General features: G+C 51.7%; 1 protein-coding gene across 4 annotated transcripts in view; it reads right to left on the bottom strand.

Annotated features, from left to right (window-relative positions):
* Positions 1–23,334, bottom strand: part of Lrfn2 (leucine rich repeat and fibronectin type III domain containing 2) — a 193,886-nt gene that overhangs the window by 58,596 nt on the left and 111,956 nt on the right. For 3 of the 4 annotated variants that reach the window (XM_078020065.1, XM_078020066.1, XM_005318724.3), the window contains exon 2: positions 6,926–8,349. In XM_078020065.1, the coding sequence (XP_077876191.1) occupies positions 6,926–8,325 (1,400 nt within the window). In that variant the 5' untranslated portion in view covers positions 8,326–8,349. Of the gene's footprint in view, positions 1–6,925; positions 8,350–19,280; positions 19,498–23,334 lie in introns of all 4 variants that reach the window. The other variant, XM_078020064.1, reaches the window with a different exon arrangement.

The raw sequence follows: 23,334 nt of genomic DNA, 5'->3' as shown, positions 1-23,334 counted from the left end.
CTGGCAGGATAAAGAGAGGTCCTGGTTGTTATCCCCCACCCACATCTCCAGGCTCGATGAAGACTCTGGGTCATCGTGAGACTCCCTGCAGCGCAGAGCCTGGCACGGTGGGGAAGGCCCGGGTCTGGGAGACTGTATTCCTTATTCTTTGCTTTGCTAAACTCAGGGAATCTACTCAATTCACCTGAGACTTGTTTTTATCACCTGCGAAGAGGGCACAATATTCTTTGCCCCGCGCCTTCTTGTGGATGTCAGATTTCAATGGTCAGCGTGACAAAAATCTGTAAACGTGGAATTCAGGGCAGGCTGATTTTGATCTGGGCTCTGCCTAAGGAGCTGCCTCTCCCCCATGCACCCCCATTTCCCGTGCCTGCCTTTCTCTTCTGCCTGTGGGAGTTCAACCCACCTTCTCAGGAGACGCCAGCCTGGGGACACAGCTGAGTCCAGGCACCTTCCTGGGATTGGTGGCAGCCTGTCCTGGCACGCCCCCTTGCCTGGAGGGAGCATGTGTCCCTACCAGCTCTTCCCCATGTCCTAGAACCTGGGGGCCAGGTTCATTAGTCAATTTTCCTCCACCCAATGGTGGAGGTGGCCGTATTTTCCTGGGTTGGGGACGGAGCTCCCCCAAGGCGTGACTGAGAAGGTCCTCAAGGGGTGGAGACTGGCTAAATCTTTCTCCTTGGTCTTTCCTCAGATGGGAGACCAGCGGCAGCCAGAGCTACAGCCTCCAGCCCTGCCAAGCTCCGGCAGGGGACCGTCTCTCCAGGGTGGCCAGGGAGTGGCAGAGAAGCCTGGTAGAGCAGGGTGGGAGGGCCGTTGCCCTTCCTCCAGGGTCCCTCTTCTCACAGACCCTCCTTTGCCCTTGGAGGGGACCCGGGCTGTGACCTAGCGGTAGGGCGGGGAGAGTAGCATCCTGGCTAGTTCCACACTGTGTGCTTTGCAAGTATTTTTGCTGTCCCCTGGTCCTCCTGGGGACAGTTCTAACGTCACGCCTGGTGACAGATGTTCTTGACGACTCTTAGAGACAAGTGTTTGTGAATGTCACTCGGGCTGATAATGACATGCAGGGCACTTAATTTCCCATGTCACATCGGGGATGAGGTCCAGCTGGATGGGTTGTCGCTCTCTCTGGGGCCGGGAGTGGGGGACGCCCCTCCCATCCCCTGTCTACTCTTCTTTCATGATATGTCGCCATTGATGCTGGCTCCGACCTAGAAGGCAGGCCCTGGCCATGAGAGACGTGACTGCCAGCCGTCCCCAGTCACTTGGTGAACAGGCCAGGCCCTGCTTGAGAACTGTCTGTGGACGGGCATGTCCCCAGAGTCTACCCGCAGGGTCCACCGTGTGCACTTGGGGAGGACAAATGCTTTGGGAGGGCAGCCAGACCCATTGGGTAACTAGGGGCCTTGTCGTGTGACAGAAGAGCCAGGCGTGGTTGCACAGTCAGACTGATCCTGCAGGAGCTGGGCAGGTGTTGGGGTGACCCAAGGCTGCACGGCACCCCCTGGAATGCAGGTTACAGCTCCTGTGTCCAGACATGCTCACAGTTCCCCGGGGCTCTTGTGGGAGCTTGGGGTAGCTCAATGGTGACCTGTCAATGACCTATGTCCAGGTTGGGTTAGACCCTCTGACCCTCTATCAAGGTCCTATGAGACAGGGTCCCTAACCCTGGGGTACCAGAGGCCACAGTGGTCCCAACCGGTAGAAGCAGGTGAGTTTAGCAGGAGCCTCCTCGTCCTGCTCAGGGAGCCGTGGAATGAAGTGGAGCGACGGCCTCAGCGGGCCAGGATCATGTAGGTCACGTTTCCACTCCTGCCTTAAAGTCAGGGCACCGGCTTGGTATCCCTGGGATGGGACAGCCAGGTTCTCCTGTGGACAGCTAATGGTTGCGTGATGGCTCTTCCTCCACTGCCTCTCAGGGCCCGAAGGAGGGCAGCGGGAGGGTGTGGAAAGCAGGTGCTGCTGGAATTTTATTCTTGTAATGGGCTAATGCCTATTGTCCTGTGTGCGAACGTGCCTGTGTGCGTGTGAGAGAGAGAGAGTGTGTGTGTGTTTCTCTTCTCCCACCCGTAAGTTCTTCAAATACATTAAAGGACCCAGGATTTCTTTCCTGCGTCCTCTCATCTCCAAGGTCACCTTCACCCTGTCTGCCATGAGCCTCCAGGATCCCATTCATGCACAGCCTCTGAAGGCATGGCAATGTGTGTACGTGACCCCTAAATCTGGGCCGTCCCGAATTCACCGTCTCACGGCCCCACTGTGGCGGGGGTCTGAACGACTCAGGACGGCCATTAACCTCCTAGGCACGGTCTGTTAGCGGACTCCTGCTAACACAGCTGAGGACTAGGGGTGCGTTGCACCGCCCCCAGCAATGGTGACTGTGGGATTGCACCCGGAAGCCCAGCAAGGCAGGGCCTCCTCACCTTGAGATGGGCAATTGCAATCGAGTCCCTGAACCAAAATAGGCAGGTGGGTAGACAGATGGATAGTTAGACAGACAGACAGATTGATGATAGACTGGTAGCCATGACAGTTTTCTAAACACATTTTCTCTGCAGATATCCGTTCCAGCAACAAGACACTGAGCAGCACAGAAATGGGGACAGCCGCTGGGGTGCAAGTCCACGGCCTTCTACTTGTTCACATCAACTTCTGAGTCAGTGTGGGGGTCTGACCAGTTGCTGTCCCCTTCAGGAGGTCAAGTTTCTCCATTTTGTCCTCGGGACAGCAGGGGGCTTTGCCAACATCCCACCCAGTTGTAATACGCTGTTTGTGGTAGTGACTCGTCCAGTGGAAACCCTGAGGTGTTTGCCCGGTTCACCGGTCACCCCAGAGGTGGAGCACCAGGTGGGTACAGTGGAGAGCCCTGTGTAGGGAGAATGTCCACCAGGGGCACTGTCCTCGGGACTGTCAAGGGGGCACATAACAAGGGATGACCGGGTGGAGAACTACTAGCCCACTGCGTCTCCTGAAGACGTGGGTTCAATAATTGGGCAAGATCTGTCCTTTGTGAACCCATATGGGCTCAGCAGTCTTTGTCAAGGATTCACCGCCAGCTAATAAAAAAGTCTTTCTAGAATTTTCTAGGGACTTCATGTCCAGTCTTGCACCGTAAGCTTTATTGGGTTTATTCTTTGAAAACCAGAATGTCTTTCTTCCTGTCTATCTCAAAGTCACCGCCAAGGCTTGCACCTGTCGCCTCTGTGTTCTTCCAGTCCTGGAACGCGGCCTAGGAGCCCGGGAACTCGTCTTTGACATTCCGAGGCATGTCTGCAACTTGGACATCCCTCTCCATGGTACGGGTCTCATCCCTCCTGGACCAGGCTCTGGGCAAGCACAGACTGCCGGCATCTGGATTCTGTCTCTGCTACTTACCTGCAGAGGAACACCTTGGGCAGGGTTCTTGTAAAAGCAGAGTAATGGGTTTTACCCCCTGGGGTTCCTCGGGAACCAGAGCCCATTTTGTGCATTAAAGCTCTGGGAACAGCAATGGCAAGGCCTCCCTCTGGGCAGCCTGTGCCACCCCACTGTGCCCTTCTCCTTGCGGGGGGAGATGGAGTCCAGTGGAAGGTGCCCATGTTTGCCTCTATCTGTGCCTTGCAACCTCTTTCCTGACCAGCATTATTTCTTCCTGCTATGAAGACAGACTAAAACGCCCTTTGGGGCTGCTTTGGGGCTGCTTTGGGTCTGGCTTTAATATTCACCTTCCGATCAGGACTTTCCTTCATCCTTTGGTCCATCTTCTGGTTAAAACCTAAGCCTGGTAGAGAGTCCATGCAGCCGCTGACATCTGGTTTGTTGTTTGTTTGTGTGTTTGTTTGTTTCCTCATGGGGATGATTCATTTTCTAAAAACCCAGTTTCTTGTTTAAAGTCTGCTAGCCGTGGTCCCATGAGGACAGTGACCACAGTGGTTGAGCTGGCCGTTGAAGGCAGGGGCCAGGGTACACATATGGTTTATGGTTCTGTTTCGTGTTTCCATAAAGGAATAGCTGAAGCAATTAGCTCAATACAGAGAAAAGGTGTATTTGGCTCATGGTTCTGGAGATTCAAGTCACTGGCATCTGGTGGCCTTATCAGAGGCCCAGAACCAAAGGACAGGAAGCCAGGTGGGAGCAAATCCCTCAGAGGGAGAAAGGAAGACTCTGGGGGCCCCACAATCCTTTCTGGGGCACTAAGACCTAAGGATGTCCCATGAGGCCCCACCTCTTAAAGGCCCACCGCACCTTCTGATACCACCAGGGACAGGACCAGGCCTTTATAGACAGACCTCTGAGGGACACACATCTAAACTCTAGCAACAGCCCTGCCTCTTTCTGGCTGAGTGACCTTGGAAGAGTTTTGTCAGATTCTCTTGACCTTTTATGCTTCTTGGTGTGTGTGCAGGAGGATTAAATGAGATAGTGCCTACAAAGCTGAGAGCATCAAACACACAGTAAGCCTGCAAACATGCTGGCTAGAGAGTCTCTCACTATTATTTGGCTCTAGACCCACGTTTAACATTTTTTCTCCCAAATTCTGGAAGTCTGTCTTCTTAAAGATAAGACTGAATTGTATATCGAAACTTCCTCTTCCAGGAAGACTACCTGAAGCCCTCCCCTGCCTTCCCCCAGCCCCCGGGGTATTTTTGAGACATCACTTTGGTGACATGGGTGGGCCGCTGCCTAGATGCCCACGTCTTCTCTGCAATCTTCAGCTGTGTTTCCCACCCCCCGCACCAGGGCCAGCCACAGAGCTGGTAGCTCGTTCCCTTCATGCTTTTTATCAAAGTCAAGACCATATAATAAATTCACCAGGGAAGAAATAGACTTATTTTCAAAAGGTCAGCCTCCCAAGTTATCAAAGAATGTAAATTAAAACAAGTTCCATTTTTCATCTCTGGAATTGGCAAAGATAAAAGGCATTGTGTACTCAATATCAGCAAAGGTATGGTCAAGTAGGGGCGCTGTCACCCACCACCAGGGAAGGGTAGGAAAGTGCTCACATGTACGTGCAAAGATGGAAATTGACTTGTTAAATCCATCATTCGACTCTAGGAAAATAGGTTAAGGCAATCACTGAAGTTGCAGCAACAGAGTTATGTACGAAAATATCCATCCTTGTGCTACTTTTAATATGGAAAAATGGGAAACAACCTGGATGTCCAAGGATTGGAGATTGGTTAAATAAATTATGGTCCAGAGAAATGAAAAATATGTTCATATCATGGGAACTAAGCCAGCTGTAATGTTGAGTGGAAAGAATTAAGATATAATAGCATATACTAGATTGACCATAAATATCATTTAGAACTGATGTAAAACGGAAGGCACTTTCCAAATGCTTCTGGTTACATTTGGATAATGAGACTGCAAGTCATTTTTATTTCTCTCTTTATAATTTTTCTTTTCTTTCTAAATTTTCTACGAAGACTATGGCTTTTATAAGTAGAAAAATACATGTATTCTTAAGTTGAATGATATATCTCTATATATTTTGATATATGTATGTATATGCATATGTTGGAGTTCAAATCTAACACTGCTTCCTTTCCATTCTGAGATATGAAACTGCAGAGCAGTCCTGCAGATGTAGAGAGGGGGAGTTCCCTAGCCCCACTCTGATTCCCACCCCAATCACATGTACCTGTTCTCCCTCTTGAGCTCTCTTCTCCTACCACTTCCCATCCAGAGACTAGGCCAATCACAAAGTCCTCAGTGATGGATCCAGGATTCTTGTCCCGGGGACTCTGGCTGTCTGGTGGAGCCGATGGGCTCCCTTCTCAAACCAGAATGTGTAAAATGAAACATGGGATTTCAAAGGACACTTGCCTCTCTTGGGTAGGGAGACTGGAGCCATGTCCTTCATAGAAACTGAGGCCTGCCCAGGAACAGAGCTTGTCTGTGGTCAGCCATCCGGGCCCCTAGGCCTCTGTGTGTCCCTCTGCAAGTAAGTTAAGCAGCTACTGCAGCTTTCTGTTCCTCTCTTTCTACCAGGCTTAGGAAATGATCCCCTTGACCTTCACAGTAAGTCTGCAAGGTCAACATCATTGTCACCACCTCCATTAGCAGAATGGAGCCCAGTGGGGACAGCACAGATGGCAGGAGGAACCTCCTCTAAGACCCTGGCCCCACACAGCAGAGCACAACCCAGAAAGGGATGCTCTTCTCCCTCTAGGGTGGCTTAGAAGACCTGCAGAGGTCTTCCAAAGGAGAAAGGCTGCCTGAGGGTGGAGCCAGTCCAGAGGGAAACAGAACGGAGGGGAGGTCAGAAACAAAGGCAGGGCGTTTGTGGGGACCTCTACCCAGCTAAGCCTGAAATGGGATCCTGACTTTCCAATTACATGAGTCAGCACATCACCGTGCTGCCCTTTTCCTTCTCTCCCCCCCGCCCCTGCCCTCTGTTTTCTTTAGCCAGTCTGATGTAACTCTCTGCCACCAGATGTACATATTAAGTCAGCATAGATTATATCCATTTACAGATGAGGAAACTGAAATAGACCAGAATAATCAAATGACTAGCAAGTGGAAGAGCCATGACATGAATCCCACTCTTTCTGACCTCAAAAGCTTTTACCACAATTGCACAGAAACCAAGGCGAAGGCCAAGTGCCTTCCTCCTTGGACCTCTTTCCACCAAGAGGTCTCCTCATTGCTCTTGTAGGACCCCCCAGCTGGGCTCCTAGCAGAATGTTCAGAGGCTCCAGACCAAGTGCCAGCCACCACAGCCACGCACCTGAAGGGCAAGGTCCTGCTGTACACATACCCTGTGCAAGTCCTTTTCTTAGATTTGTAGCAATCTATCTCCTTTTACTTGCATAAATGGCACGGTGAGTCCCACAGGCACCCAGGGGAAAGGGGTACAGGTGGCAACAGCTCAAAACCCTGGTGGCCCCCTCCTCCTTCCCGCCAGATGCAGCCCCTGCCTCTGCCACAGCCACTCGCTCACCTGTAGATCAGTACCTCATCGTCGGAGCAGTTGTACTGTAGCTGGTACATCTTCACCCGCGGCGCCGACTTGCTGACCGACCACTTGATCAGGGCCGAGGTGGTGGTCACATCGGACACCAGCACAGCCCTCTCGGGGGTGCTTTTAGAAGGCTCCCCGCCCCCGCTGCCTCCACCACCTCGGCCGGTCTTGCTGGAGCCCGTGATGTCCGAGAGGCGGGACTTGGGGGGCGCCGTGCGGCTGGTGCTGTTGCTGAGGTGTGGCAGCTGGACAATGGAAACCTCCACGGTGGCCGTGGCCTCCCCGGCAGCGTTGGCGGCAATGCAGGTGAAGGCGCCGCTGTCCTGAGACGTGGTGATGAGGATGTCCAGGGTGCCGTTGTCATATACAGCGGTCCTTGAGGAATTGCCCACCAGCCGGTCATCGGGGGCTACCCAGTGGATCAGGGGGCTGGGGTCCCCGATGGCCTTGCACTTGAGCGTGGCCGCCTGGCCCTCCAGGACCAGCAGCTTGTGTGTGTGCTGTGTGATGAGAGGCGGCTCACACACAAACTCCTCCTCACGCACGTGCCAGAAGTAGCGCCCCTTGAGGGCCCCCGGGGAGCCACAGGTCTCCAGGTCATCGTCCCTCTCGAGCCTCCGCAGCCAAAGCAGCTCGCAATTGCAGTGCAGCGGGTTCCCCCCGAAACTAAAGGACAAGGGCGGGGCAAAGGGCGTGGCGGTCAGAACAGAAGCCTGGGAGCGGGCAAAGATGGGATCTGGGGGCAGCTTCTGCAGCCTGTTGGAGGTGAGGTCCAGGCGGGCCAGTTTCTGCAGGTCGGCAAAGGTGCCCTCGGCGATGTGGTCCAGCAGGTTGTGGTCCAGGCTCAGCTGGTGGAGGTTGACCATGCGCCGCACGGAGTCCCAGGGCAGGCCCTGCAGATTGTTGTAGGAGAGGTCCAGGTCCTCCAGCGTCAGCAGGAAGTCCTCGAAGGCGTCATCTGCGATGCCACCCAGCTGGTTGTTGTTGACGATGAGGTGCTGCAGGTTGACCAGGCCCCGGAGGGTGTCCTCTCCCAGGCTGGGCAGCCGGTTGCTGTCCAGGTGCAGGGAGCGGAGGCTCTCCAGGTCCAGGAAGGAGAAGGGCTGGATGTGGCTGATGGTGTTCCTGGACAGAGTCAGGTCCACCAGCCCCGTCATGTTGGCGAAGTCCTGGCGGCCGATGTGGATGATGAAGTTGCCGCCCAGGCGCAGCTCCACTGTCCTCCGGTCGATGTCGGGGGGCACGAAGAGCAGCCCCTTGGAGGGGCACAGGGTCCCCAGTGACTCAGACAGGTTCTGGCAGACACAGTACTTGGGGCAGGCATCGACCACGGCAAACGCCATGCCAAACGCCAGCAGCCCACCAAGCAGGGTCTCCATGGTCTGGTCACTCGGCCTTGGCGCCTGAAAGGGAGGCACAGAAGGTTAAGGTCAGAAGGTGACTTCCTAATGTCCTCCCTCCACCAACCCACTGCCTCAGGGAGAGGCAGAGGCTGGCCGTGCCCAGGCGAGCTCTCCTGCCTTCTCATTCAGTCCCACTAACCCAGGTCTTAGTTTTCTTCTTTCCTTGGTTCTTACCATCTTCTAACATCCTATTTAATTTGCTCATTTATTGTGCTTATTGATTGTTTCCTATACCCACTGCTAGAACTCCAGCTCCACGCTCCATGAATTGCTATATCCCAAGCATCTAGCACAGTGCCTGGAACACAGTTGGTGCTCAATAAATATGTGTTGGATAGATGGATAGATGAGTAGGTGGATGGATGGATGAGTAGGTGGATAGATGGATGGATGGATGATACCATATCAATGGTTCACCCAATGGTATTGAGTTTGAAGGCGTATTATAGCTGTCTTTTGAAGTACAGTGTTATCTGCTTAGTTGGTTTAGACTTAACATGAAATAAAATTAGGCTAGCATTTTTTAAGCATAAGGACATGGAACTTAATAAGAACATGGAACATGCCCGTAATTCTAGCTTCTTTGGAGGCTAAGGTAGGAAAAATTGCAAGTTCCAGTCGAGCCTGGTTAAGTTAGCAAGATCCTGTCTCAAAATAAAATTTGAAAAGGGTGGGGATGTAGCTCGGTGAACCTCCTAGGTTCAATCTGTGGTATGGAGAAGAATAAGGAGAAGGAGAAGAAGGAAGAGGAGGAGGCGAGGAGGAAGAGGAGGAGGAGGAGGAGAGGATAAAGATGAGAATGAGAAGAGTTGTCCCTGAGAGCACCAGGGTGGGTAGGGAAGTGGCACTGGATAATATCTTCACCAACGGGAATCCACATAGTTCACAGGTCTTTGAGAGTTGGGGAAAGTGAAGAGAGATGTAGGAAGGGAGGCAAAGGAACCAACTTCTGAGCATTTCCTTCCTGCAGGGTCCTCTGTGTGGCCCCTCACGTATTTGGACTCCCTTAACAAGGAAGGGATTGCCCACGCATGCAGGCCAGGACTAATGGTGGCCACAGGGTCTCCTGGGATCTTTATTCAAAAATCGTTTTGGCTTCCTGACCACCCTCCCCTGTGGTCCCCGACTCAGTGTGCCCCCTCCCCTGCTGGTTCTTTCCTCTCTGGAACCTGCCATGGTCTACTTTACTTGATATTTCACCTACTTGTCTGGTTTATTGTTTGTCCTCCATGCTGGTGACAAAGCCCCCAGGAGAAGGGGCTCTTTTTTTACTCACCACTGTGTGCACCACTGGTACTTAGTAGGTACTTTTTTTTTTTGCATGAATCTACTCTCTAAGGCAGAGTGGAACAGCCATTGGCTGCAGCCTCTGTGCCTCCTAATCCTACAGTTTTCTCAGTCGTCCATGTGATAGCAACTTTCTGAACCTTATTTGTGTGGCACTAAAAACAACCAATTGAGTCGGACTCTGGGAAAATCATGCACATTCTTGTGCAGCATCTTGAAGACCAGCGTTTCTCAAATTGCCTTCTAGGAGTGCTAATTAGGATTCTGCAAAACTGGCTTCTGAGACCAATAAGTTGGGGGAAGTGCTGCCTCCTCCTTTGTTCTTGCAGAAGCTCTACACACATTTCACCAGTTCAGAAGAGTTGAGGGAGACTGTGTCAGTCAGACAGTGGTTAACGTTTAATTCCACTTCACTCCCATTTTTTAAACCCATAAAGATATCCCCTCGTGAGCAACAGTTATTAACATCCTGAGGAAGTAGACTTCCAGAGGTCCCAATGTGAAGACCATTGCTGCACACAAAAAACTGGCAGTTTTAAAAAAGGGATGTATACTCTAGTAATTTAAAACACTATTCCAATCAGAATCTTTATCATGTAGATTCGAATTCCATTATGCAGCCTGTTGAAGGGTAAATCCCCACCTGAGACCCTGCAAGGGCCAGTGATTTACCCTTCATTTCAGCAGGAGACAGTGGTACTCTAAAAACAGCCCTGTCAAGCAGATATACAGTGTGAGCCAGAAATGTAACTGTAAATTTTCTAGCGGCTATATTTTTTAAAAACCTAAAAAAGAAATGGGTGAGATTAATTTTGATAACATATTTTATTTCACTATATCCAAAATCCTGTCTGAGTATACCGTCAAAACAATTATTAATGAGGCGTTGAACATTCTTTTATTTGTATGAAATCTTCAAAATCGGGTGTATATTTTATACTTAGTGCACATGTCAAAAAAAGCTTGTCCACCACAGATGGACTTTGGTTTCCATAAAGGACAGTGATGGGAACTGTAGCTCAGAGGCCGAATCTCTCCTGCCACCTGTTTGTGTAAATAAAGTTTTATTGGAACACAGCCACTCTCATTCATTTGCCTACCGTCTAGGGCTTCTTTCCTGCCACCGTGGCAGAGGAGAGTAGTTGCAGCAGATAGCATGTAGCCAGCAAAGCTGAAAATACTTACTACTTGTCCTCATATAAAATGTTTTCTGACCTCTGTTCTAGAGGACTTTAATTTCTTTTCATCTTCTTTATTGTGAGGACTCTGTTTGAAAGTATTTACCAAATGCCTAATTCCACCCAGTTCTGCTCTGGGCTCCCCATGGGCAGCTGCCCCGCCCCCCAGCACCTATTCTCACCAAGCTCCTGCCTGAGGTGGGCATACCCACCCCGCCCCACGTCCTGCCATGTAAGTACATCTATCCCCCCATGTGGAGAGATGGTAGCTTCCCACCTGCTACCCTGTGCTGTGCTCACACGTGTTCCGGCCTTCTGGGTCCCTGCTCAGCTGTGGCCTGATTGAGCAACCAGAGTCTTCTCCCTGTGCCTTGAGTCCTCTCAGGCTTTCCAGCTATTGGACCCCATGATGCAGTGTGAAGGAGGTGACATTCCTTTGCCTGCCATGGCTGCCTGACTGTATTGAGAGGTACCCCCATACTCCTTGGGGGTCAGGGACAGCCAGAACCCAGGGAGTCCCTGGCTAACATGTGTGTGCTCTGTGGCCCCATGAGGAAGGCTGTCTTCCTCATGAGCCCTTGTGAGTGATTGCTGCGGTGTTCTAAGGCCAAGTGACGCTGTCCGATATTGGAACACCGTGGCGTACCTCAGATGTGATAATATTTGTCAGTCGCAGTGGTGTACGCCTGTAATCCCAGCCACTTGGGAGGCTGAGGCAGGAGGGTCTCAAGTTCAAAGCCAGCCTCGGCAAATGAGAGACACTAAGCAATTCAGGAAGACCCTGTCTCTAAATAAAATACAAAATAGGGTTGGGGATGTGGCTCAGGGGTCGAGTGCTAATGAGTTCAATCCCTGATAACAATAACAACAAAAAAAGATAATATTTGTCAGATATCTGTTTGTCCCTTGGGATCCCCTTTCCTCCCCAGCTATTCTGTGTCCTGGGCAGGTGACCCATATGGACTACCCCAGGGTCATGTGATGTCTGCCTGCTGCATCCTGTGGCTCTGTTGCTGGCTCTCAGGAGCTGGCAGAGGAGGTGGCAGCAAGCAGGGCAGGAAGGCCACTTTGGGATGCAGCCCCTGGAGCCCGAGCTGGAGCCCAGGGCCTATTACTTCAAACAGCTCCGTCTTTGTAAATGATGCTAAACAACCACACTTTTAAAAAAGAAAAAAAAAGTTTTTTGAGGGATTAACAAATGTCTAATGAATTCAAATCTGTGACATAATAGAGCCGGGTAAATATATTTTAAGTAATCAGCATGGAAGAGATTACTGACAGAGAAGTGACTATTGAATCTTAATTAAAATTGTATTCCGAGAACTGTCACTTAACACATTCCTCTAACAGTTAAACAAAAGGCGCTTTAAACCCCAAGAACAGAGGGAGACAATGAACTCGGTGACTCTGCAATGGTGTGAATCCGGGGTGGGAAGGGGCTGGAGGAGGCAGCCCGGGTAGGTCACTCCATCAACCCCTGTGGTGTGGTTGGTGGAGGGAAACAGGCGAGGTGGCCATTAGGAGACAAGGGCTGGGACCAGGTACAAGATCACAAAGGAAAGTAGGTGGAAGGGCCAGAGGATTATTTGTGGGCAAAGCGGAGAGCTGTCCTGAGATCAGAAGCCAGACTGTGGAATAGATGCTGGTATCAAATGTCAGGATCGGCTTTGTAGGAGGAGTCCAGGTGAGCTCCTCAGCTCAGAAAGGCTGTGCACTGGCACTAGCGGAGAGGGTGGGACACAAGGAGAGGCAGAATCAGAGGAGCAGGAAAAGGAAGAAACTCTTTCCGGGCTCCAGCCTGCACTGCCCCAGTCAGCTCAGGCTTGGGTGTTTATCCAGTGTAGGAACAGTATCTCCTCCCTCCCTTGATTGGATTTCTTCATGAGTCCTTGAAAAACTGCAAGGTGAGTGCTGTCACCAGGACAGTGAGCAACCTGCCCCACCTTTCCTTGTGGCCCTGGGTACTCTTAGCAACATTTTAACCACTATGCAGTGAGGTTCAAAGCAGGTGGGGTTTCCCCAAACTCCCCTAGCTACCCTGGAAAGAACCACGATTCACACTGAGGATTGCCTGGCTCCACGCCATGCTCAGAGCGCAGGAGTCCCCTTTTGGAGGCTTCTCTGGGTATACCCAGGGAAACTGGCTGTTTCCACTACAGGATTGCCTAGGAATTGGTGATGCCCCAGCTGTTCCACTACAGTCTTGGAGAAAGGCCTGGAAGGAACACAGAGGTTCTCAGAAACTGCACTGGCTCAGAAAGACCCGCGTGTCAGTAGTCCCCAACAGTGATGAGTCATACACACCCCGCATACATGCACGTGCACACAGAGACATGCACGCATGCACACATGCACGCACAGAGAGAGAGAAATGTATTGGCAATGAATACAGAATTGTGAAACGAGGCTGTGTGTTTGTAGTCAAAGGCTCCAGACAGAATTTTATATTTAAAACAAAAGGAAAAAAAAAGAAAGGTTTGGACAGAGAATGGAAGCAGAAAGGAGAGGTCCCGTTCCTGGGCCAGAGGACTGCAGGCCCTGTCATTCCCACCCCAGTCGCTGCCTCCATTCCCTCCTGGGGCCGCCTCCCTGTCAGCATCACCTCCAAGCTGCTCCAGACGGAGGGAGCAGCATTTAGCAGATGGCTGGCTCAATGTCTGTGCCATCTCTCCACCCTGATTTCCATTTAAAAGATACCTTAGCAACCAGCCCGAGCCACCCGCCCCTCCAGCCTGTAAATCAAGCAAGATGCTTGTCTCGGGCTTCAGGTAAAAAGAACCAGCCCCTCCAGGGTGCTCCAGGCTGGGAAAGTGTGAATTAATAAGAGTGGGAGGGGCTGGGATGTGCCATCTAGAGGCAGCTGCCTGCCTGAGCTCCTCTCCAACTTCCCTCCCAGCAATCTGCTGCTCCTGCTCCGCATCACACCACTCCACAGGAGCCTGGGGCACTGGCTCTGGGGCAAGGGGTGGGGGGAATCCCGGGCCCCAGGGGTGCCCAGAGACTCAGAAAGTGACAATCTGGACCACAGTTATTCTAAGAGCAAGAAAAGCCAGTAGGCTTCAGAAGGTGATTTCCCACTCCCCTCCCCAGCACCACCACTTATAGGGATCCTTCTAGAACCACAAAAGATGTGTGATGAATGTGTGTAGGGGAAGAAGAGAGCCCTGGCCTGACAGGAGAGGCACAACCCGTGACCTCAGAAGCCCCGATTTTGATATTGGAGTCTTGGCTTCCAGAGAAAGGAAAACAGACAGGGAGAGAGAGAATCACCGAGAGGCCCTGGCCCACTCCATCCCTAGCTTGGTGGAGACAAGGAGCCACACATTGAACCGCCAAACCCCTTCGTGAAGAAGAGCAGCCTCTGTTGGCACAGACAACAGCGAAGAAAAGGGAAAACAACGTCTAAAACGTGGCAGGGGAAGAAGGCGACCATTGAGGCTGTTTAAACTTCTATTGTGCAAGATAAGCAGTTGTTAGCCTAAGTTATTAAGCACAGAACGCTTCCTCCCCGCGCTCAATGACAGCATTACGCCTCTCTGTCACGGCATCCACTATGGCTTTTATTGTGTTGCAAGGTAATTATGTGTTTGCCTGCCTTTACCCCCCATTCACCAGGGACCCCCTTCTTGGCAGGGACTGAATTTTGTTCAGCTCTGAATCCCCCAGTAGCAAGCCCAGTCCCCGGCACTAAGTAGGCACCCGGATGGGTCTGATGAGTGAATGAATAGGTGCTCTACCAGGAATGGCCATGGCCTTTGGTACTTGTCACAGCCTGTATCCTCTGACTTGCTGCAGGGGGAGGGAGGGCTTGTCCTTGTGGGCCGGCCAGGTCTGCTGGGGAATGAGTGCCCCACCTGGAGAACAGTCCCCCACCAAGGCTAGTAGCAGATGGGGGATGAATACCTCAATTCCCTCTCGCCTTGGCAGAGACGACATGGAAGCATGTTCTACCGTGTCCCCTAGAGAACCCCAGTGGGACCGAGTCTCAGTTTCCCTTGAAGTCACCTGCTCCTTAATGCAGTGTCCGCTGGCCTCCTTCCCTGGCCCAGACTCATTTCCCCACTTCTCTTCCCATGTTTCCTGAAATCACCCAAATAAACCACTTACACTCAAACCCTCGTTTCAAATCCTTGTTCCACTTCTGAGGAAGCCAGCCCAAGGCAAAGTCCTTAATTATAGCTGTCATTATATAAGCTACCGACAGCCCGGGCACCGTGGCACTGTGAGATACAGGGGAATGAAAACTGTTAGGAAAACCATGCAGCTTCTTCTCAATGACCCACGGACCCAGCAAGTTACTGGAAGGAGGAGACCTCAGTTTGCACACGAATGATGGGTGGCCGCCCTTTAATGGCAACGTCTCCTGCCCAGCGTGGCCGTGACCTGAGGGTCTGAGTGCGAATGGAGCATGGCCTCTGGACAGCGGGTGTGAATGACAGCCTCTGAGGGTGTGTGTGTGTGTGTGTGTGTGTGTGTGTGTGACACAGAGGAGAGGGGCATGAATGGCGCTGAGGGAGGGAGGGAGGGAAGGGTGTGCTCACAGGACCAGGCCCAGGTGGGTGGAGGAGGGCTGGTTTCCCAAACCACCCGGATGTACTGAGGCTGCAGGAGGAAGGAGAGGGACAGGGGTCTGTTGGTTTGGCTTTGATGGAAACAAATGCCGTTTTGCTGCCGCCTTGTCAACTTCAAGTGCATTAATCTCCATGGTTGCCTGGGATCTGTCCCTGTGTTGGGGACACAGACAGCCCACGGCTGGCAGCTCTCTGTATCCTTCTGGGCCTCAGACTCACCCTCCTCCTGCCTGCCAGCCTCCACTCGAGCCTCAGGTGTGAGCCGTGGGGCTTAGGTGACCCACATACAGACTTCTGCTTTGGTTCAGTTGTGACTCTCAAGGTGCTTTCTCTAAAATCCTCCCTGCCCTGATTCCCAGCATCTTTTGGGGTTCATCACTCAAAATCTTCAGCTAGGAAGTATCTCTAGAAACCTGAGGGGACATGACCTTCTCACCCTAGAGAGCCAGGATGGAGAATGTGGACACCCAGGGGTGTGTTTCCAGTCACTGGGGACTCTCGGGGCCTTTGTCCCTTGCCCCAGGCCTTCTCCAGCAGGTGAAACCCAAGGACCCAGCCCTCGCCATCTCCACGCTTCACATTGGAATCACAGATGCCCCAGACGCCCTGACTGCCCAGCACACCGCCCTCCCAGTGCCCTCTGGCTCTGCCCCAGGACCACGTGTCCCGGTCCTCTGCAGGATGGGGCGAGCGAAGGGGCAGTGGGGTGGATAATTCAAAGCAGCAGATAATCCAAACCTCATTTCCATTTGGCCGGAGAATGTTCACTCTCTGATTTACTCTCCTCATTACATTTGGCTCAGGCTAAAATTAAAATTGGCTTTTCATGTTCGAGCCCCCCAGGCTGGAGGCTAGCCCAGGCGAGATAGTGGTAAAGTCCATTGTGACCAGGGGACATGATTGTGCAGTGACATCTTGTGAGGGACATCAGATTTGAAGATCATTAGAGGGAGGGGTTATGTTTCTGCCAGCAGACTAGGGCTCTCTGAGGCTGGGGCAATGTCCATTTCCTTTATCCCAAGCACTAAATTCCTGTTTCCTAGGTCTGAGGCAGATGTTCACAATGTCCCCCCACCTCCTCCAGGAAGCTGCCCTGTGAGGCCTGGTCTCCTGGACCCCCTCCCAGTGCTGTACATCTGGGCCTCGTCAGGGACACAGGCCGTGCTGAGTCTCAGGATAGCTCAGAGTCTGCCCTGAGGACCGAGCCTCACACAGGCCGGCGGTCCTTAGTGGGCCTTCTTTTGCATTTGGTAGGACATCAAGCATGGCAGGTTTAATATTAGGCTCCTGATGACACTTATAGTTATTAAGACAAAAAGAGTGTAGAAAATGAAATTTGCTTCTCGATGGGTGTTTGTTTGCCTATTGGATTGCAATAGGCAAACAAACCTGTTGGCAGGTGGCAGGCAGGGTGCTCTGCCGGGGGAACGTGGCAGACACGAGGCTCCCGTGCCATGCCTGGGCCTGGCCTTTCCAAACTGGGTTCACAGGAGAGACTGAGTCACAGAAGCTCAGCGCCTTCCAGCTGCGAGAGCTCTCCCCAGGTCCCTGGGCAGATGTAAGTCACGAGGAAGCCACAGTAGGCTCAGGGGCAGGATCGGATGTGGGACAAGACTTCCAGGGCCTCTGAGGGCACAGGATGCTGGGCTGGCGTGTCCTCGTTGTCCCCTTTGCACACGTTGCTGAGACCTCCCAAAGACCAGGTGTGGGGGGAGCGCCCAGCCCCTCCCTGTCTCTTCCACTTGGCCAAAGGCAGATGGGACAGGCTCCTCCCAACCTAGCACCTTTGTTATGCTACTCCTCTCTGTCCCCTGACACAAAAATCAGGGTCCTGGGAGGAAACAGATGACAGAATCAAAGGGACACCTGCAGGAAGTCAAAGGAGGGGACTATTGATAGAGGCCTGGGTGGGATTGAGGAAGCAGGAGTGGGGGTGCAGCACCCCAGGCTGGCAGCACGGGGACCCCTTCACCCTCTCAGTGCCAAGCCTGAAGGGGTGAGACCGGAGGCGCCCTCAAGAACTCATCCAGCCTAGACACAGAGGAGGAGAAGTTTGCGGTCCAGGAGCTGAGGCCCAAGTCCACAGAGGTACCAACTGGCCACCCGCCTGGGAGGGAGCAGTCAAGGGCATGAGCATCTCGCTCCCACCCCACCTCCTACTGATGGCTCCAGGGCCAAACCCAGCCAGGAGCCATAGGACAGGGAGCCCACCCGCCTGGACCTGGCCGAGCAGCCCTTGGAGCCCAGAGCCCGGCCAATACAGGTAGAGAGTTAATATGGAAGAGCAAATGGAGAATAACCAGAGAGCCTTCCCCTCCTCAACTGTCCCAAAGAGTTATTGGATAATTAAAAAAAAAAAAAAAAAAAACCCTCGGAAATATAAGGAAAAAAGAAGGAGGGGGAGACAGGAAAAAGAAAGAAGAGAAATTAATCCATTGGAAACAACAAACCCCATAGACTCAGGGGCAGTAAATATGAATTCAATTTGGTTTTGCCATTTGCAGAATCCAGCCTTCTCAAGTGCTGACAGGCTGATCAGATAAAAGCCACTGTTGCCACCAGGACGGTGCATTTAAATTTTTATTGCAAACACCAGGCTCCATTACCCCAGGATTTGCTCTCTGCATTCCTAATACCGCCCGTCTCCGTATCGGAACAGGAGCATCCGGCTCTCACCCACAGGGTAGCAGACAGCAAGGCAAGAGCTCTGCTCACTAGGCCAAGGGCTGGCCCTGCCTTGGGCCTCCACGAGCTGCTTCTCCTCTTCCTGCCTCGGTTTCCTCACCTGGGCAATTTGGCTGAGTAGGGGGATGGGGACGGCCATCAATGCAAGTTCACCTTCCAACCCTAGTTTGATGAGATTTGGGGAGGGAGCAAGGACGTCCCAGGCCACCCCAGCACCCAGCCGAGCCCACCCCAGGCCCTCAGGTGTGCAGGGTGAATCTCGGCTGTCTCCCTCAACATCCTGAAGTTCAGACAGACTCCCCCCTTCTTCTCAAGGTGCTGCGTTTCCCTCTACGTCTCTCTTCTCCATGGCTTTTCTTTCCCCCTCCTTTGGCCTCCTTGCTAAGACCTCATCTGGAGCCGAGATCCGGACCCCTGCAATCAACCCCTCCTTCCCACCCACCTCCACCCAACCCTGAGAGATGGGGACATGCTCTGCTCAGCGGCACCGCTGCAGACCCTGCATCAGGCTCCTATCAGGCAGCTCATTCACGGGGCGGGAGGGACAGGCAAGGCTGGATGGGCCGACTCCCTCTTCTCCAAGGTGCTTAGCTTACAAACACGCCCCACAATGACTGTCATCAGGGGAGGAAGGAAATATTTACAGTGACCCGGCCCTCCACACGTGCTACTTCATTCCAACCATTCCAGAATGCAATACCGTCTGCCCTTTCCACAGACAGAGAAACGGAGGCTCAGAAGCTCATGTAACGTGTTCAGTGACCCATGACAAAAAGCAAAGCTGAGACCCCAGCCCAGGTGTGCCCTGCCCCATCACAGGTGACACCGTTTCCATGGTAGAAAAGGAAGGGACAACATGCTATGGAAATTCTGCAGAAGTTTCCTCCTCGACAGCTAGGAAACACTTCCTGGAATGGGTGTCGCTGACTGTGACCTTGAGTGACAGATGGGAGGATCTATGCAGCAAATGCAAGGGCGAGGTGCTTAATGGGGATGTTCTAGAAGGCAGAACAGAGGTTCCAGGTGTGGCTGGGGAGAGGCAGTGCTGACCGAGGTGGGCCATTGCAGATGCCGGTTTAAAGCAAGACCCTGTGGGAGGCCCAAGTATAAGAAGTGCGTCTTAAGAACTTAGCAGAGAGGTGACAGGAGGTAAACCCATGGGCTCGCCCTCATGGGCCAGGGATTCACCTCACCTCGAATCCCGCCTTACCTCTCACCAGCTGTGTGATCTTGGGCAGGTTACTTGACCTCTCAGGGGCTTTCAATTTTCCTCATCTGTAAAATTGACTCATTGGGTGGATGCACTGGGTAAAACACTGAAGCCACGTTGTGAAAATCTCAAAATGGTGCTGCCTGGTAGAATTCTTATTCTGTGGACTGGCTGCTCTCAGATGGAAGTTGGGTACAGAATGGATTTTCGATTGCCCCTGAAATAGAACGTGAAATCGCAAAGCTCTATCGCAGAACTCAGCGCTCCCGGGGGACCTGGGCCACTAGCTGAAGAAATGCTGGTTGTCGTGGGCTGTGTGGATAGGAGAGCACAGGGAAGGCCGTGACCCTGGGCCACCAACTCTTCTCCACCTGCCACCCCAGGGTACAGGCTTGGGTGGGGTAGGGTGCAGGTCTCTGGTCCAGGAGAAAGGTGGCCAAGGGTCCAGGCAAAAGGGTCCAGAGCCCACGAGAGGAATGTGCAGCCCTGCTCTGACACTTCTGGCCACCTACTGTGACCATGGGGGTCACAGAGGAGAGAGGTCCCAGCCTCCTCTCGGGTCACCATGGGTCTCTTAAGAACTTCCACCCCTGCCCGTTCCTAACCACCAATGGCTGCTGAGTGCTGTCTTCTGCTGCTGCCAGGAGGCTGTACTATTTATTGAGCTGAATCATTATCAGCTATAAATATTTATTGAGCACCTGCTGAGCTGCGCTCGCTGTCGCCTGAGCGAGAGCTCCCTTCTGTCCTCTGGGAGGCTTCCATCTCTTACACGCAAGACAGAAATGCTCCCGAGAGGGAAGACACACAATTTTCTTCTTCCAGAGGCAGGGAGAGTTGTATGGGGCAGGGGACAAGAGACAGGGGGAAAAGCTGACAGCCTCTTCCTCAAACTGGAACTTGAGAAAGGTGGGGGGCTGACTCCCTCAGACGGAGGCTCCCTTTTGGACACCCTGGGGCCCCCCACTTCTTCGCCATGAGAGTAGTTCTCCAAGAATTTCTATTTCCTCTTTGTGCAAGACAGAAGACCCCAGGAATTTCTATTAACCTCCAACAAAGCATGTCCCCATATTATGTCCCAGTTGGTCCTGTGTAAATTTGGACGTCACTTACCCTTTGTGTGTGTATGTGTGGTACTGGGGATCAAACCCAGAGCCTCACATGTGCCATGCAAGCACTTGACCACTGAGCTACACTCCAGCCCTTTTTTTTTTTAAAGTGCTATTTTTATTTTGAGACAAGTTCTTACTAAAATTGCAGGGGTTGGCACATTGAACTTGAGATCCTCCTGCCTCAGCCTCCTGGGGCACTGGAATAACAGGCATGTGCCACCACACTTGGGAGATACTAATTACCTTTAAAGTTGCCATTATGTTGGGACACCAACCACAGACTCTGAGATGGGCCACGCCCTCAGTCTTTCTTCTCTTTCCAAATCTGGCTGCCATTTTAGCATCTCCATAGGCAGAGCTGCCGCTCTGGGGGCAGGAGAGGGGTGCTTCCAGGTGACCTAACTGGGAACCTGAGGTTAGAATCTTCAAAGTTTGTCCTCAATCTTTATCTTTCAGTGAACTTCTCAGAAGGTGACTGACTTGCATTTAGCTCAATTAATTGTCACTCCTTGTTACTTCAAATGCAGAACCTCTTCCTCCTCCTCCTCATCTGATGGCAAAGGCTAGTGAGGGCCAACCATATGCTAAGCACTTCCTGCTGTAACCCTCTTTGTTGGCCTCCACCCGGGAGGTGGGCATGGTCACCAGCCCCACTTTACAGGTGAGACGAGCAACTCCTAGGCTGGAGTTTAGAAGACTTGCCCAGGTGGCCCTCCTAGTGAGTGGGCACTCATGTCCCTGTAGATGTCAATAGGGTCTAGGGACCCTTAGGCCCACCAACCAATGAAAAGATGTGAAGCTCGCCAAACAGCAATCACTTTATTATCAAGCAGTGATAATAACTGATAATTAATTGAGTGAGAATGGGGAGTATTGTAGTCGGCTTTTTCGCTGCTGTGACTAAAAGACCTGACCAGAGTAACTGTAGAGGAAGAAAAGTTTGAGGACTCATGGTTTCGCAGGTCTTAGTCCATAGACGGCTGGCTCCATTCCTCGGGGCCCAAGGTGAGGCAGAACATCATGGCAAAAGCAGCTCACATGCTGATCAGAAAGCAGAAAGATCTCTACTTGCCAAATTCAAATATATACCCAAAGCCATGCCCCCAGAGACCCTCCTCCTCCAGCCACCCGCTACCCACTCAGTTAATTCCAGCAGGGGATTAACTGGGTTAAGACTCTAACAACCCGATCATTTTTCCTCTGAACCTTCTTGTCTCACATCTAAACCATCATAAGGAGCATGCACCAGAGCTTGGGGGTGGGCAGGCCAGATGTACTAAAGGCCAGAAAGGTGCCTTCGCAGTGAGACCAAGTGCCTGGGTGTTCCTGAGCACTGTCCCTCGCACCTAGGGTGGAATGTGGCCTTATCTTGACTCACACCTGCAGAGCTGGGTAGCTGCCCACACCTTCCCACTAGGACCAGGAGAAGAGGAAGCTGTCTTAAGGGGGGTAGTAGACTCTGTGATTCTGTGGGGATTAGTGTGCTCAGCAAGGGAGAGCTCCTCTCCAGACCCCACCCCAGCCAGCCTCAGTTAGAGTGAATGAATAATGATCTAGAGATCATGTGGTCAGCGTGAGCTTGAAGCCGAAAGATACCCACTTCTGCCAGCATGTGACCACAGCTGGCCAAGCCAGACCGTTACCCTGTTGCTTCCAATGCAAAATAGGAGGGGTTTTGGGGGACAATAAGATGATGAATCCTCTTTTAGCCCTCACCTTTTAAGATGCTTGTCTTGCTCCAATACACAAAAAGATCAGCTAAGTAGGTAGTTGAAATATTAATGGCTGGTTGTGTTAATTGAGGATCTGCACTGCCTTAACCCAGGTGCGGGTCCCTAATGGCATCTGTGGCATGTGGAGGGACTGCAGGGCTGGGGGAGCCTGCCTGGTTCTCCCAATTCACATCACATATGCACCCCCCACCATTTGACGTCAAGCAAGCTTAGGAAACCGAGGCCCCTGGCTCAGCTCCCTGTGGAGCCCAGGAGATTGCATGGAGGACTTGCAGAGCAGAGGAGGAGGGGCCTTTGGCTAAAGAAACGAAGTGGGGGCAACTTCCCGCTGCTGTAGAGGGATAAATGGCCCTTCCTGCAAGGGAACTGTGCAGAGCCTCCCGCTGTCCCCTTTCCCTGCTAAGAACCTCCAGGTTTATACTGTGAATATAATTAATAATAGAATGTTTCACATTTCAAAATTGCTAAGAAAATACATTTCAAATGTTTTCACCACCAAATGTTGAGTATTTAATTATTCCTTATCATACTTATAAATTATAGCCCTTACTTTTAACCTCCTAAATATGCAATTTATAAACTATCCATCTAAAATAATAATAATAATGAAAATCCGCAAGTGTTATTTGACCACAAGGTCAGCCCAGAAGAAGACTACATTTCCCAGCCTCCCTTGTACCTAGGCATGGTCATGTGACTAAATTCTAGCCAATGGGTTATAGGTCTGTGATGCCTACAGGCATCCTTTAGAAAGTCCACACTCTTCCTAGCTCCTCTCTGTTCCTGCTGACTGGGAGATAGGCCAATGTGTAGAGCTTGAGCAGCCATCATGGGCCACGAGGTGGTAGCCATGTTTCAAGGAGGCAGAACATAAAAAAAAAAAAAAAACGAACCCAGATACCAGATGATGATGACAGCTCCATATAGCCCTGAAGACTTCCTGCAATTTCTTTTCATTACCAATTCTAATTCTGAAATAGTTTAAGATTCATAAGAAGTCATGAAAATAGCATAAATAGTGCCTATAGACTCTTTTCTCCAGTTTCCTGGTGATGATATCTCATGTCAGCATGGCACTGTTGACCGGGATTACTGTTTCATAGAAATAAATTCTGCATTTTTAATCACTCCCAAAGAAATCTAATTTTTTAAAATCACTCCCAAAAGAATATGAGGTCATCCCAGCCCCATCCATGAGACCTACACAGT

This window comes from Ictidomys tridecemlineatus, chromosome 8 (assembly GCF_052094955.1).
Source record: "Ictidomys tridecemlineatus isolate mIctTri1 chromosome 8, mIctTri1.hap1, whole genome shotgun sequence".
NCBI classification, from domain to species: domain Eukaryota; kingdom Metazoa; phylum Chordata; class Mammalia; order Rodentia; family Sciuridae; genus Ictidomys; species Ictidomys tridecemlineatus.
This window is presented reverse-complemented; position numbering and strand designations above follow the sequence as displayed.